The sequence below is a fragment of the Uranotaenia lowii genome, chromosome 2, assembly GCF_029784155.1.
Source record: "Uranotaenia lowii strain MFRU-FL chromosome 2, ASM2978415v1, whole genome shotgun sequence".
NCBI lineage: Eukaryota > Metazoa > Arthropoda > Insecta > Diptera > Culicidae > Uranotaenia > Uranotaenia lowii.
Genome location: NC_073692.1, coordinates 305,717,692 through 305,733,453, shown reverse-complemented (window position 1 = coordinate 305,733,453; position 15,762 = coordinate 305,717,692). Strand labels below are relative to the sequence as shown.

The following is a 15,762-nucleotide window of genomic DNA, read 5'->3' as shown; positions in this document are numbered from 1 at the left end:
CAACAGCCTTGGGCCAACAGGTAGCCAACAATTCGTCCGAATTTAGTAGCTCTACTACGCCGCATTAATCGACAACCTAAAGCAAAGTGCATGACTACATCAGTACTTGATTTGAATTTCATCATTTATCGAACTAGTGGTTATAAGTACATACCCCAATTGTATGGCTTAAATAAACGGGCACTTCCTTGAATTTTAACTAACGTGTTATAATTTTGTGCTGAATATTTGCGGAACTAAATTCCTAACCAGGTGGTTTTCCATCAACAACTTTCCTTAATCTTCTTCCTACTTCTCTTTTTTATTTTAGCAATTTCCTCTCTGTTCCTGCCTTTGTAGTATGGGTAATTTGATTTGACATCTGACCACTATGGGCCGCGTCATGGGCCGAATCTTTTTTAATCGGAACTCATTTTGTCGTAGTTAATGGATATATTTAACGAATGAAAAAAAAATTAACATCATTAAGTAACAGTACTGTCAGATAAGGCGGAACTCATACTTTCAAAAGAGATATTGTGTTTCGTCTCTGATACACTACGCGCAGAAAATAATGAAACATCTTGCTGGAATAGACCTTTAAAGTCTTCTGTAGTTGTTCTAGATACAGAAGGAACTGGACCTGACTGAAGATCAGCGATATCAACCAATAAACGATGAAATTGCGTTTTCCGCTTCTCCCTCCGAGTCTTCTCCCTTTCTTGCCTTATTTTTTCGAATAAGTCATCAGCGTCGTCATCCTTTTCGTCCGTTGTTTTTCGATGTTCCGATATGTTGTTGCCACTTGAACCGCCAACGGCCCGGGTCGCCAAAGACTGAATCAAATTTACCATGAGCAAACTTGATGGATTACTGGACTCCCAGAATCCAGACGTGGTTTGAAGCGCTGTATTTTCGGTTCTTGTTGTCTCCCCAGCTTGTTGATTTCGATCTTCTACCGTGATTTGGGATACTTCTTTAACTAAATCTCCGACAACTTGAGAGATCGAAGTTGCACCAGCTAGGGTGCTGGTGCTATCAGCTTGACCAGCCAATGTTGTGAAATGCTCAGTTGACACCGATCCCAGTTCTTCGGCATTCAGATTCTCAATGTCTCGTTTGCCAGCAGTAACGACTTTCTTCAACGATGTTCTAAGCATATTACCTGCCGAGGCAACCGCAGAGGAGCTACCCTGTACGCCAATCAATCGTACAGTATTTTCGCTGATTTTACGTTCACGCTGCAAATGATTGAATTTGTTACTTTGTAGTAGAGTTTACTAGATCAGATAATGTTTAATATTAACGGAAATGCCAGCAAATTTTTTTTTAATTTTCAGGTACCAATTAGGCTGGAACAAATATCAATTTCTTCAAATTTTCAAAAATTCGGAAATATTTAATGTAAATTTCGAAAACAAAATTCAAGAATCCAAAAGATTACCAGACGAAAAAAACAAATTTTGGAAGTTATTTCACCATTCTTGATTTTATTGAATTTTTCGATAAAAAAAAACTTGTTTTTTAAGTTTTGTGCTACGATATTGTATGCAACTTTGTTGTATACAAGCTTTCATGAAATTTATTCCAATTTATTTGTTTTTCACAATATTTTTTACTGTCCCCCCCCCCACCCCCCCCCCCCCTCGCGATGTTCCAACTCCGAGTGACAAAAGAAGGATTTTAAATTTGTTCCGGCCTTATATAATTATATTATAAGGCCGGAACAAATGTCTTCTTCTTCTTCTTCTTCTTCTTCTTCTAGGCGAACACGCTAGAAATTATTGAACCATTTACGATTCAAAAATAACCATTTTTGACCTTTTCCCGGGAAATGTCATTTTATGAGTTCTCCATGATAAGCCAGAAAATGACTTCTAGGGGAGAAGTTCGAATACGGTTATTTTTCAACCGAATGGGATTCTGAAGAAGAAGTTGAAAAATGGTTATTATTCAACCTCAGTGCTATGTGGAAACAAAGCGACATATGTTTAATGGGATTTTCAAATGAAAAGAAAAGAGATTTCTGAATTTTTGAAGAAATTACTTCTACTTTTGATCAAATTCAAACATTTCAATAACATTTGCGTCGATTTTTCTGAACGAAAAAAATTCTCGTTTGGATCAGATCCGATATATTGCTCTTTTTAGGTCCTAAAATGTGCTTTAACCGATTGTTCCTGATAGTTCTCACTAGCAGCATCCTCGATGAAAACTCGCATCTCACAGCTGTAGGTTTCCGTATCTGCCCGAGGTAAATTTTCGACTGCTCTGATTAGCAAAAACTCGCCGTAAAATCGAGCACTTGTGTTCCCAACCTGGAATTTAACGCGTCAGAGAAAACATTCCGATAAAATGTGGAGGCAGGTTTGGATATGCTAAAAGTGAATTAAAAAGATTATAAAATTAAAGCCCAAATTTACATTTATTTACCAACCTTCAATCCTAGGAAGTCGATTGTTTTCGTCAATGATAAACCGGATCTTCTACTCGACCATGTTTGGATATAGCTTCTTCATCCAGGCCTTCTCCGCCATCATTCGGGTTTTCATTATGTACGAATGAAAAGATACCACATCCGGATGAACATTCTCGATACTCTTTTGCCGGAACAACTACCGGGAGCATCATTCTAGGCTTTTTCATTGTAATATTTTAAACCTTCCGGGTAATGCGGGGACCGATTACGATGCTTTTATTTTTGTTAGCTGTGAATTCGACGATGACCCAGAGGTTTTCCGTAATTATTGGAACTGGAAGCGGAGCTCTCAATTGGTGCACTGAAATTAGTTATACTTTTATTAGCCGTCAGGTTTGGAAAAAAATTGAAGATTTTCTTCGGAAAATCCATTACCTGTTAGAAACTCCTTCATGATAATTCGATTTTCAAGGACAGGTAAACTATACTAATTTAAAAAAAAACAATTGAAGAACGCGTTCGGCTGCACTATCAATTATTTCAAAATGGCGATTAAAACACCAAGTTTTTCAACCATTTTCTGGTTATTACTCGAGAACTACAAATATGGTTAAATTTGGAACAAGAAAAATTATTGAAAAATAACCATATTGGCAGTTTTCAATCAAAAGCTTAAAAATGGTTATTTTAGATCCATAAATGGTTGGATAAAAATGAGCGTGAAGATGTCTTCTGACAACCTCATTTGGTGGCTTAGAGTATCAGCAGCGGTCAGGTGTCAAAGCTATAATAACACTCCATTTTGACACTTCGACGGCGCACCGCAAGGTTTCAAACCAGGTGTTATCTTGCTCCTGGGTGTTAAAAACGCGAGCCAGGAGTCAAATATGAATACCGACCAGCTCCTGATTTGACAGGTGCTAAAGTGTCTGGGGAAAATTTACAAAAGAAAATAGCAACAAACAACAACAACACCTATCGATGCGTCACCAGTGGCAAAAATGGGAACCAGTTTAGCACTTACCAGTGCGCAAATGAGCTGTCAAAGCTAAAATAAGACCGAGAATGTGTCCCGGGTTAACACCTGGGATAGCACTTACCGGTACTGATGCTCTTAGTAACCGGAACAAATTTCAAAATCAAATTTAATCCTTCTTTCGTCACTCGGAGTTGGAACATCGCGAGGGGGGATAGTAAAAAAAATAATGCGAAAAACAAATAAATTGGGGAAAATTGCACGAAAGCTTGTATGCAACAAAATAGCATACTATATCATTGTACGAAACCTATAAATCAAATGTTTTTTATCAAAAAATTCAATAAAATCAAAATACAAAAGGTGAAATAATTCCCATCTTAAAAAAATGTTTTTTGGTCTTGTAATCTTTCGGATATTTGATTTTTTTTTTTTGATATTTACATATGTAAAATACTTCAACCTTTGTTTATTTCCTACCTTCCGTTTTTTTCGGTTATTTCGAAGGGGGGAGGGGGGGGGGGACAAAAGAAGAAATTGATATTTGTCCCAGCCCAGTTTAAAGATTTAAAATAACTTGCAATGTAGATAATATGTAATTCTGTTGCATGCAAGCTTTTGAACAATTTTATCTAGTTTTTTTTCAATTACTTCAAACGCAACTGCGCAGTATTTCTTTTGAATGAGGACCAGATCACTTAAAGCGATTTAATTGGCCTTTTGTGATGACCTCAATTAGCCAACAAAATCTTCAACTATGCCAATACGCTTCTGGCAAAAGGCAATGGCTCTACAACCAAAAGAACATGATTCCGCGCGAATATTATTTCTTGTGCACAACTTTAAGACATATCGACGATAGTTTTTGCAAAAATTGATTGATTATAATCATAATTATTGTTGTTGTTCTCATGAAAAATATAGTGGGTCCACAATATCTTCATAAGCTGACCGGAGCCTTCTATGAGCAAATAATGCATCAAAGTTCATACACCTTGTAAGTCAACTTCAAATTCTCTGTAGGAAAGCAGACAACACCCACACTAAATTTAGCGTGAACCATGTACCTATGTTCTTTCATGTTGAGCAACGAGAAAATTCAAAATATTTACCGATGGATCCTCTTCCGCTAGTCTCCATTCGACCTCAATCTTCGCAGTAGATGGTTGTGGTGGTTCTTCTTTTCGCACGGCCGATGCAACCGTGTGTGGCAGCTCGTACGGAAAGCCTTCATCCCAGTACTGATCTTTGACCAGCATTGGATGTTCGTGGTGCATATCATCCACGATTAGATACGATACCTGCAAATTTCGGTCCACCATCCAGTTAAGCTCAAAGTCGTCATCATCCTCGCCAAACGGATTGATCAACGATTCTGCCACCTTGAGCCAGCCCATGTAGAAGAAAAACTCCAACGTTGAGAATATCGGAAAGTACTGCTCGATATTGCCTATCTGATCAGATCCATCCACCTGTCTAGCGTCCACCCACTGCGTACTGATGACTGAAGTCAGAGAATATGAATAAACGGCTAGGGTTACCACTTGGGTATAAACCAACGGAAGACTGATCATATCGTATGACATTAACAGTCCACATTGTCCTCTGAAGACATTCAGCTCATCTATGATAGTCTTCACGGCGTAATCGTCCCGTATGCGTCCTTCCTTTCGAGCTCGAGTAACTACGCTAGCTGCCCAAACAATAGGCATCCAATGTTTCGGATATTTCGGAAAATTGTTATCAAGTTCATCCATGATAAGGTACTCATTCTCATTCAGCAGTCCGGCTTCAATAAAATGTTTCTTGGTGGGAAAACGCTTCTTCACTCGTGGGGAGATGTTCGCGAAAACCATCGTAAGGCAGAGACATACGTAACGCATGATCGTCCGGCGCATGACGCGGCCACGTTCATCCTAGAATGAAAATCATTTCAGTATACCAACCTGTGAAAGGGATATTATACTAAATCTTAACAAAAACCGTTTTCTAAAGCTGATGGCAGCCCTATAGCTCTACTAAATCCTTTTTAAGTTCATGAATATCCATTTATTTTTTTAAAGTACATACATTGGCGGTGCGATGCATGACAAAAATATAATAAATATATTTCTGAAAGTAAAACCAGAAAATTTTAACGAATGCTCGTTCATTTTTTCGTTTCCTTTCACCCCTCTTCTTGTGCAAAATAGCTTTGAGATATTACCACCCACTCCAAGCAAGAATTTGTGCTGACTTTTCAAAATTCAGAAACTACCTCACTGTTTTATTTATCATATTTTTGTCAAGCATTGCACTGCCAATGCAGTTACATCACTAGAGCCGGTATGAAATTTTCTTTCTTTTGCATATAACTTTTTTGCCTAAACCTTACGATAACATACTCAAAATACAGTGCAAAGCTGAATTTAGGTGTAGGAATTGTATCAAAAATCCGAATTGATGAAATGTTTGAAAAACAGCTACCTTTGAAAATTCGTCTTGAATTATGTATTTCGTATTTTTTTAAATCTAAAGATGCCAAAATGTGACAAATTACGTCAACTTTCCAATACATTTTTTGAAATTTTTCTACTGTAACAAGAACAGCTTTGGCGGTTGATTGATTGAAAAATACGGGTTTTACACAACTTTTTTACATTTTTTGTGGCCATGATCTTTAAAAAAATTGATAAAAATTTCCGTATGTGCAACATATAGCTTCTAACTTCAGCTTTCTCTTGCACTAAGTGAAATTTTTTTCGAGCACTGAATAACAGATTTATAGCAATTTTCCTGAAGCATGTTTTTTCATAAAAAATTTCTTGGACTTAACATAACTTTAAAATGAATGATTGTAGCTGAAAACTATCTGAGAAACATATTTGAGTCACATTATAGGCTTTTCAATACTATGAATTTTAAAGAAATCGGTCGAGAAACAAGAAAGTTTTAGCGAAAACAGTGTAAACCGTCATTTGACCGCTCGCGGTATGAATAGGTATACCACATGCGTTATTCGAAAACCACAACACTTAGAAAAATTTTAAAAACGCAAAAATACTTGCATTTTGAAAATGAAAATAGTCCTGTCGTTAAATTTGCGAAAAAAAAATTATATAAGGTGTAATCATCATTCAAAGTTCAAAAACCGTCATTTGACCGCCTCCGGTACGTTTAGTTTTGTTTGTTTGTTTCGATTATAGTCGTTTTACCATCTTTATGGCATTCGTGACTTTATCAACGTTACAGTTGGCGGATCGTTATTGAAAAACTATCCGGTACAACTGTGTTCGATGTTTACTCTTGGGCTCGAACTCGCGGCTCAGGAGACAACAGACTTGCCAACTGAGCTATATCACAAGCCCCGGTACGTTTAGTGTTAACAATTAAAATTATAAGCCTGCGAACACTTGCGATTAAAATTCCTCAACGAACAGTCATCTTGACATTGATATCTTGATTGTAAAACTCATTTATGAGCAGAATCTGAATCTGTATTTCGAGTATTAATCCTGAATCTGAATTCGGAACCGGATTCCAAAATTTCAATAATCATTTCAATTTAAATGCTGATCTTTTGGGTTGGGTATGAATTCATTATTTCAATTATTTATTTTTAGTCCAAATTTGAAATTGTTTAAACCCTTGAACCTGATGACCAGTGCTGCAATTTTCTGAAAGCACAAAATGAGAATGACTTTGAATTTCTATCAGTGTAGAAAGTTCAAGCTGACATGAATGGAGCCGAAACGTCAGCCAATTCAAAAGCTTCTGATCGGCTCAGTCATTCTCATGCTTTCGTCAAGCTTTGTCGTTATACAGTGAGCGAAATAAGAATAGCACCACTATGTGTTTTGCTTGTTAAAATATGAATGTTTGAAAATCACCAAAATTTTCTTCTATAAATTGTTTTGAATGTTACTTTGATTTATCGGCCTAGCGGTGAAAAGTGATGTCCTTTTTAGTAGGGACATCTAAAGATTATGAAATTTTTATATAGATGGATAGAAGGTTAGAAGAAATGAAAGATGGTGAAAATGAGCGGGTAGAATTTGTCTAGAAGCATTACCATCACATACCAAATTTTTGTTCCTCACGAGCCTACTACTATGAAGTGGTAGATACAGATAGAGTTGCATCTACCACCACACATTAGTAGGCTTAGCGGACCACGCTAAGCCTACTAATGTGTGGTGGTAGATGCAACTCTATCTGTATCTACCACTTCATAGTAGTAGGCTCGTGAGGAACAAAAAATTTGGTATGTGATGGTAATGCTTCTAGACAAATTCTACCCGCTCATTTTCACCATCTTTCATTTCTTCTAACCTTCTATCCATCTATATAAAAATTTCATAATCTTTAGATGTCCCTACTAAAAAGGACATCACTTTTCACCGCTAGGCCGATAAATCAAAGTAACAAACAAAAATTACGGTGGTTAATCTCTTCATAAAATTGTTTTGAATTGTTTAACGGATAAATCAAGCATAAGTTTACTTTTTTTGGACGTTGCAATTGGCGTTGGGGACCAAAAACTATGGAAAAAAGGTGCGAAATAAGAATAGGACCACTTGTGTTTTTCAACGAAAACAAGATTATTTCTAAAAATTTACCGTGTAAAAGTGAATAATAATGCTTCTACGAATTATTTGAATATATAGCTGTATTTCAAGCAGTTTTCTAGGATTTCAAAAATTTTCAAAGGTATTAAAAGATGGTTTTAAGAAATGCTCCTCTAGCGTTTAGGAATTTGATACTTGAGCTAAAATACTTTATCAACCTGCTTTATTTCTTCATTATCATTCATTAGTATGATGCAAATTGACGAAACATCGATTTGAGGCTGAATTTGAACAAAAAAACAGGCTTCAAATTCAAAAATACTAATGTTTTTAAATAGTCAAACGCTATTTCTCTAGTTTCAAGTCTTAGATGGCAGCACTATCTTGCAATTAAACCGAATTGATACCCATTTTTGTATATCTGGGATTAATTCAGGTGTGCTGGATGATTTTGGTCAAGAAATAAGTACTTGGTACCGTGTGGCCGCCTTGGAAATTATAAGTTCACAATATCAAAAAATTAAAATTTCATCAAGTACCGATAAAAGTGAATTTCTTGGACCGATAATCAGAATAATTTTAAACTTTTCGATGGAGCTTGATGAATCAGATAACTAGCAGTATTATTGATATGATTTGAAATTGAATCGGAAGTTGAGATGAGCAGGAATTTTGGCGGTAGTATATTCTTGTGCTGGTGATTTTTTTTGCAAATCCGGAAAAGATGTCTGCAGCGTGAACTCCAACAAAAGTGTGTTGGAAAACTACCTCGAAATGATGAATTTGGGCTTCAATAAGCCTGAAAAATAAATAATGAGACTTAATTTGGTTTTAACGGCAAGATAGTGCTGCCATCTATGACTTGAAACTGGAAAAAGTGATGTTTACTGAAAAAAAAATCTAAGTTTATGAATTCCAACCTGTTTTTTTCTGATTTAAAATAAACCAAAAATGTTTGATTCATCATTTCACGTCATTTTAATGAAAAAATAAGTAGTTTGGTGAAGAATTACAGCTCAAATATCAAATTCCTTAGTTCTAGAAGAGCATCTCTAAAAACATCATTTCAAAACCATTGAAAATCTTTGGAATTCTAGAAAACTCCTTAAAATGCAGCTATCTATTCAAATAATTTGTAGAAGCAATATTATTCACTTTTACACGGTAAATTTTTAGAAATAATCTTGTTTTTGTTGAAAAACACAAGTGGTCCTATTCTTATTTCGCACCCTTTTTTCATAGTTTTGGTCCTCAACGCCAATTGCAACGTCCAAAAAAAGTAAACTTATGCTTGATTTATCCGTTAAACAATTCAAAACAATTTATAGAAGAAAATTTTGGTGATTTTCAAACATTCATATTTTAACAAGCAAAACACATAGTGGTGCTATTCTTATTTCGCTCACTGTAGCTGTCAGTCAGTTGAAAGCACATTCGTGAACCAGAACAAACTTGTTTCGCTCGGCTGCTACGATAGCGATTTTCGCTCTTTGTCTCGATCAGTGAATGCAGCTGTAGCATTCAATCAGTGTCAGCAAAAGTTGCTGATAATGTCGGTAGACATTTGTTTTGCCATTTTTGCAATTGAAATTTGAAATGAAAACAGGATTTGTAAACCGCTATGACTAATCGATTTTTCAATTGAGGGACGGCTTCGTAGGTTAGAAATTTCTTACTGATGTATATTTTACTAAAACTTTCTCAGGGGTATTTTAGCGACAATGACTTTAATGACAAAATACATATATTGTCTATTTTTATGACGAATTATCTGCACATCTGCATTATCTGTTTGTTACTAACCTTCTTTTAGTTTTTCTTAGATCATCCTTGTGATAAATAAAATGACCACCTCATTATTTAATCAATTTTATTGCATTCGGATTATTTTACTAGCAAATTCAGTATTCCATAATATTAACCTGCAATCGTAATTGGTTATGATAAGTTTCAGGATTTAAAAACAAAATGTTGAGAAGTTCAACAAAATTCAATATAAAAAACTGACATCGCATGCAAGTGACCAACTACTCAAATAAAAACGCAATTTTGAAAGGTTTTTTCATAATTAATTTCATCGATGATTGTCGTACACATAGTTTCTTCCGCAAGCCTAGCGAGTCGATTCGCCCAAGCTTTGTCACCATTCGACTAAACTTAATGATATTGAAATAAAGCTTTCATCAATGTCAGCATTGTTTGCCTGAAACTGAAAATGAAGATTTGCTAATCTCATGAACCTGCAAAGAGCCTGAATGTATACTAACAATCGATGTCTCCGATTGGTGAATGAGTGTGCAGTGTGCTTTCGGGATTGAGCTTTCTGTTCATTCTCGTATGAATCCAGTTGGAATTGAACTGAACGATACACTGCAATAAATTCAATTGAATATTGAAAGCTGACACTGAAAATTTGCAGCACTGCTGATGACGCACGTAACGCCCAACAATTGAAGTCGATGCACTTCTTCGTTGGACGCTATCTCAGAAATTTTTTTTTAAAGATCGTCATAAAAAAATACATTGCTGGGCAGTTTCACGGAAAATTGGATCAATTTTTATACATGCTTTCAAAGCTATTCCATAAATAAACCATTAAAAAATATGGCACAATACATACAATTTACGAGTGGTTTCCATCAAATTTGGTACATAATTAGTCTTGTGATTGTGGAAGGGCAGTTGAAACGGAGGGTTTCCGACAATGATGAGATGATTTAAGCTGGGCCGGAACATATATGAAATCACTCACACCATCCCGAGCATATGCACTGGGGCAATGATTTCCATCAAAAATGTATGAAATTTGGTTTTTTGATATACACGGTGCAATATACGGTTCGAAAGATCTTGACGAGACAAGAAAAAGTCACAATGGGACCAAAAAAAGTTATGAAACAAAGAAGTTGTTTTCTGTATATAATAAAATCAGTAGGGGAGATGGGGGCATAATGGCCACCTTAAGGAAAACGGTTATTTAACCATAGAAAATAGCTATAATATGGAGGTTACATTATTGTTTCGTGTTCAGACACTTGAAAAGCCTATTCCCTAACGGGCTGGAACGTGAAAAACTAGATGAAAACGTTAAAAAATGCATTTTAAAAAATTTTGCCTAAAGCTGAAAACCAGCCACTGTGGAGGCATAATGAGAACCCCCCCTGAGGCAGTATGAGCACCATTAATCAGGGCAAGATGTGCGTTTTCTGCCGGAGAATCTAGCAGCAAATTCAATTCGATGAAGTCAGGTGAGTCGTAGATTCATCAAACAAAGCAATAACAAAATAATCTAGGTCTGTTTGTAGAATACAAACAATTCACGCACGCTCATACATTATGTGCTTTGTTCGGAGGATGATGCTACTAGCCGTATAATGTAACAATAAAAAAATCGATCATGAATTGTACATGGAAAAAAATCACCTCGAACAGAAATCGAACGCTAGTCTTTTGATTACCTCTCCGACACCTTACCAATAGGCTAAATCGTCGGATGAAAACTAGTCAAGGTGTGGCGCTTTAAATCAATTTTAATTCGCTACTAGATTCTACTGCAGAAAATGTTCATTATGCCTCGTTAATATGGTGCTCTATATGCCCCTAGTCAATAAATTTAAGTAAAAACGTGTTTTAAACTTGATAAAAGTGAAAAATCAAAAATTTTATGATGGTAAAAATTGAGAAACAATGTGTACATCATGTTGCAGTGCGTACATTATAGATCAAGGTTATTTTAAGATCATAAGAGCTTATTTCGTGAGGCTCAAAAATTATAATATTTTCGTAACTTGAGAACCAAGCTAGTTTTTTTTTAATATCTCTGTAAAGATGATAAGGAGATTCCTTTTTTTGTGAAAAATTAATACTATAGGAAGTACGAAACAAATCCTCATGAAAATTTATTTAAGAAAATACGTACTTTCGTAGAAAAGAGTAGTGCTCATTATGCCCTGGGTGCTCGTTATGCCCTCATCTCCCCTACAGAGCTAACTTTAAACACCATCTAGTGACTAGTGTTGGAAATTGACTCTCTAGCTGAACATTTTGCCAATTTTCTATTTGAAATAAAACAACTTCTTCAATTCATTACTTTTACTTGTCTCGGCGATATCTTTCGAACCGTATATTACACATGCGTGAGTAGAGTACAAAAATTAACAAATTCGCTTAGTCTCCTTTCAGACATAAATCAATTTTCATAAGATGAAATAAATAACTGGGTTGAGCAAAACAATAAACGTGTTGGATATGATTTATTTTTTTGGTTGAATTGTGAGAAGAAGAAATGATACCTACTTGCCCATGAATATCGGCACTTACGAAAACCGCGATGCCATCCGGCCAGGGAATGGTTCTGTACTGCTTCCACCAACGTTTCATAACGGAAGCAACGTAAAATCCAAGTATAAAGGACAGCGGAATTAGCTTCAGATAGGTTTTGCAATACTTCACTATGGATTCAAACGTTCTGTAAAAAAAAGAAATACAAAGGTAGCACTTTCATATAAAAATTAAAAAGTCACATTTTTATACGCATTTGTTGTTTAACGCTTGTTTATTTTTTTGATAAATCTGATTTGAGCTAATTTTTACAGTATTAAAAAGTCCCGGGCTCTTCAAAGTTCGCTCAGCCTTTCTTTGGACGCTTATTGCATTAGACAGAATCGATTTGAGGTCATTTTTAATTTCTTATACCCTGGGGTCTGAAAACCTTCGATTTGTTTCAAAACTCGTCCATGATTTTTTGCAGAATTTTGAAGTAACGTTTTCATGAGTAAATTTAAACTTCTAGGTTTGTATGGAACAATTGAATATTTTGTTCAGAAAAATCAACATCATTTTTGTTTCTTCTGTGGAACCGAGCCTGCTAATGTTTTTGTGCCAATTTATTAATTTTTCAAAGGAAAATTTCCGCTGAACAACTTTGTCGAAGACCGTAACTTTGTATCTCATAGACAGAAAAGTTATTAGCTGTTTAATAGGGAGAAGATGTTTTATGGCATTGAAAAACAATCAATTTAACTGACATCTCTGCTGCTGCGTAGCGAGGTATTGCTTGCACTGAACCAAATCTGGAAATAAAATCTACTAGGTCGTTTCAATATTTTTTAAAGTTAATCGCTCAAATACAAAGTAATGATTTATTCTGTACAAGTTATTAGAAAAATCAATAAATTCTGGAAGTGTATTTTATTGATGAAAAACATACTAAAAAGTATAGGAAAATCTAATGAATTCCATGAGCCTAATAATCCTAATCAAATGTATTAGAAAATCTATTAATTTTCAAATATTTATTTTTATATGGAATTTACATTTTGCATATCTAATAAACTAACTAACAATTCGCACCGACTCGATTGTTATGTGAATTTGGTAAGAAAACCCGTAAAATGGCCAAAAAAGTACTGCAAACTGTACGCACCGAGGCCGAAAACATCGCTAGCGATGAAGGTAAGTTGAAAATCTGTTTTGTTTAGCGATAATTTTAATTTTTCTACCCCCCGTACAGCTCGCAGTAGATGCGAAAAAAAACTTCACCCACCCGGCCGGACAAACACCGGAACAGTTCCAGCGCCGAACGAGGTGAAAACTGGGCAGAAACGACCATACATTCACATCATCAACAGCAGGAGCAATACTTTGGCGGAAAAAAAACATCACTCGTCCAGTTCCTCAATCATCATTGCGACCACACAACCAGTCATAACATCCCGAAGGCTGGAGAATTGTGCTAATGACCGGAATCCAGCTAGCATTATGTAAAGAGTATTCCGCTTGGTTTCCCTGCTGTAAGTATACAATTTTATTTTAATTTCTCTCCAGTTCCCTAATATGTTTTTACTTTTAAACAGTGCCGGATCTCTTCACACAAAATTTAGCAACTGAAGAAGAAAATATTCCGAATTCGGATCGAAACGAATCAAAAACAAGAACAAAGAATAAGTCGCCACATCAAAAGCCGCAGCAGTGGACTCTGGCATAAGAAAACATCCAACAGCCGTCACTGATCGTATCACCAACACCACCACTAGCCCGAGCATTGACCGGTAAAGGTAAGTAGAAAACGGTTTTGTTCAGCGAAAAATTGCATCTTTTTTGTACCCTCCTACAGTCCCGTACAAACACCAGAGCATTTCCGGCGCCAAACAAGGTGAACACTGGGCTGGAACAATCAGCACCACTTCATCAACAGCAGCAAAAGTAAACATTACTCTGACGGATGAAAACTCGTCCACGATTGCGACCACAGACAACAGCCGCTACCGATCAGAAGCATCACCAAATCCAACATCATACATTCGCTGGAAGCATTCTCTCTCATTACTACCCGCTTATCGCTGGAAGAGCCTATAGCTACAAGTACTTGATTTTTCTTCTCCCACGGCAGAAGAGCACCCGGCAGCGGAAGTGGCTCAAGCAGCCGTTACATTTTTTTGGATAGTTACTCGGACAAAATTCTGCGGCTCAAACAGGAACAGAAGGCTCTGCAGGCACGGCTTCAGCGGCAATCGACGTCACCGGATTCCCGGACCAATGGTTCGGGACTGCGTAAGCCCGGTCAAGATCCATTTGTCGGAGGTCAGAAACGGAAGAATCCATTTTTCAGGTGAGTGAACGAAGGGTCCAATTAAAGTCAAGTTTTAATTTCAAAGTTTTAATTTGATTTTTTTTTTTCAATTTGGTGATTTACCTACTTAAAAAATAAAAACTAAAAATGGTACTAAAATTCTGCAAAACTTTGATTCTAATTTAATTAAGGAAAAATATTATTTGTTGACATATAATTTTTTTTGCCGAATGATTTTGAAGATTTAAATAAACTTTTTTTTTTACAGAAGTGACGATCCTGTTCAGTAAGACCACTTCCAAAGAAGTGCTGGCCACTGATGCTACAGTTGCGAACAAACTTTTTGAGCCAAGTTCACATCGATCCACACCAACAACTGATCGGTAATCAGTGCCAGTAAGCTACCAAAGCCCATCAAAAATTTTACCATCGATAGGAGGTCTGACGTCTTAAGACCGTTTCTTCGGAATCAAGAATTCGTCGGCTGGTCTAATATTTCGCTTGGTGCGAGATTCTATCAAAGTACATTAAACTACAATACAAAGATTTTACAAAAGGAACTTGATGGATACGCAAATTTGAGGTAAAAATGTGTTTCCAAAATATTTTCATTAAAAAAAATTTAAAATTCGTTTCATTTTTACAGGTAGAGTAACCTGGATGATGATTCAGATTTCAATCCTATTTTGCGATCCTGGTCTTATGCTAAAGTCGGTGGAACGGTGGATGGCATCGTCAACAACGTTGGATAATATAGGATAGGGAACTTACAATGAAAACGGAACAACCACCCCCGAAGTGTCATTTCCTAATTTGAGCACTTAAGTGATTAATAAAATATTATAATGCTTCAAGCCCAGATGTTTCATTTTTCATAACAAATCAATTTAAAATCGAAAGTAGAATTAAATACATTCATTTTATTGTTTAGAATAATCATTTTTATCAAATTACGATGAAATTACTTTCACTGGAAATTCCTATAAAATTTATCGAACCGCTAAACTATATGCGCAAAATTTTTCGCTCACTTATAAAAAGTATTGGATTTTCTAGTAGTGCAAAAATACTAGAATTCCTAATACAGTTTATAGCCCGATTTTGTTCAGTGTGAAAAGTAGTCATGCACGGAAAATAATAAAAAGGTAAAATTTACCGAGTTAGCAAGGTGAACGCTCGTGAAAGCCAAAAAGGTAACTTCTACCTCTTCGAGGTGAACCTTACAGCGAGGTAAAATTTACCTGAATCGAGGTTGGAAAAAAAGTACAAT

General features: G+C 35.9%; 1 protein-coding gene and 1 long non-coding RNA gene across 3 annotated transcripts; one reads left to right on the top strand and one right to left on the bottom strand.

Annotated features, from left to right (window-relative positions):
- Positions 1-380: 380 nt before the first annotated feature.
- On the bottom strand, positions 381-12,458 carry LOC129742848 (bestrophin-4-like). Its single transcript, XM_055734784.1, has 4 exons — positions 12,445-12,458; positions 12,218-12,389; positions 4,487-5,290; positions 381-1,220 (listed from the first exon to the last, which is right to left on the bottom strand). The coding sequence occupies exons 1-4, from the start codon at positions 12,456-12,458 to the stop codon at positions 465-467; spliced, it is 1,746 nt and encodes a 581-aa protein (XP_055590759.1). The 3' UTR covers positions 381-464.
- Positions 12,459-13,001: 543 nt separating this feature from the next.
- On the top strand, positions 13,002-15,346 carry LOC129748002 (uncharacterized). Of its 2 annotated transcripts, XR_008737621.1 has the most exons (7): positions 13,002-13,297; positions 13,328-13,375; positions 13,434-13,713; positions 13,777-13,977; positions 14,037-14,531; positions 14,761-15,075; positions 15,139-15,346. It is a non-coding gene; the product is annotated as an uncharacterized LOC129748002 (long non-coding RNA). The 2 variants fall into 2 exon arrangements; XR_008737620.1 differs by having other exon boundaries at positions 13,002-13,375.
- The last annotated feature ends 416 nt before the right edge of the window (positions 15,347-15,762 follow it).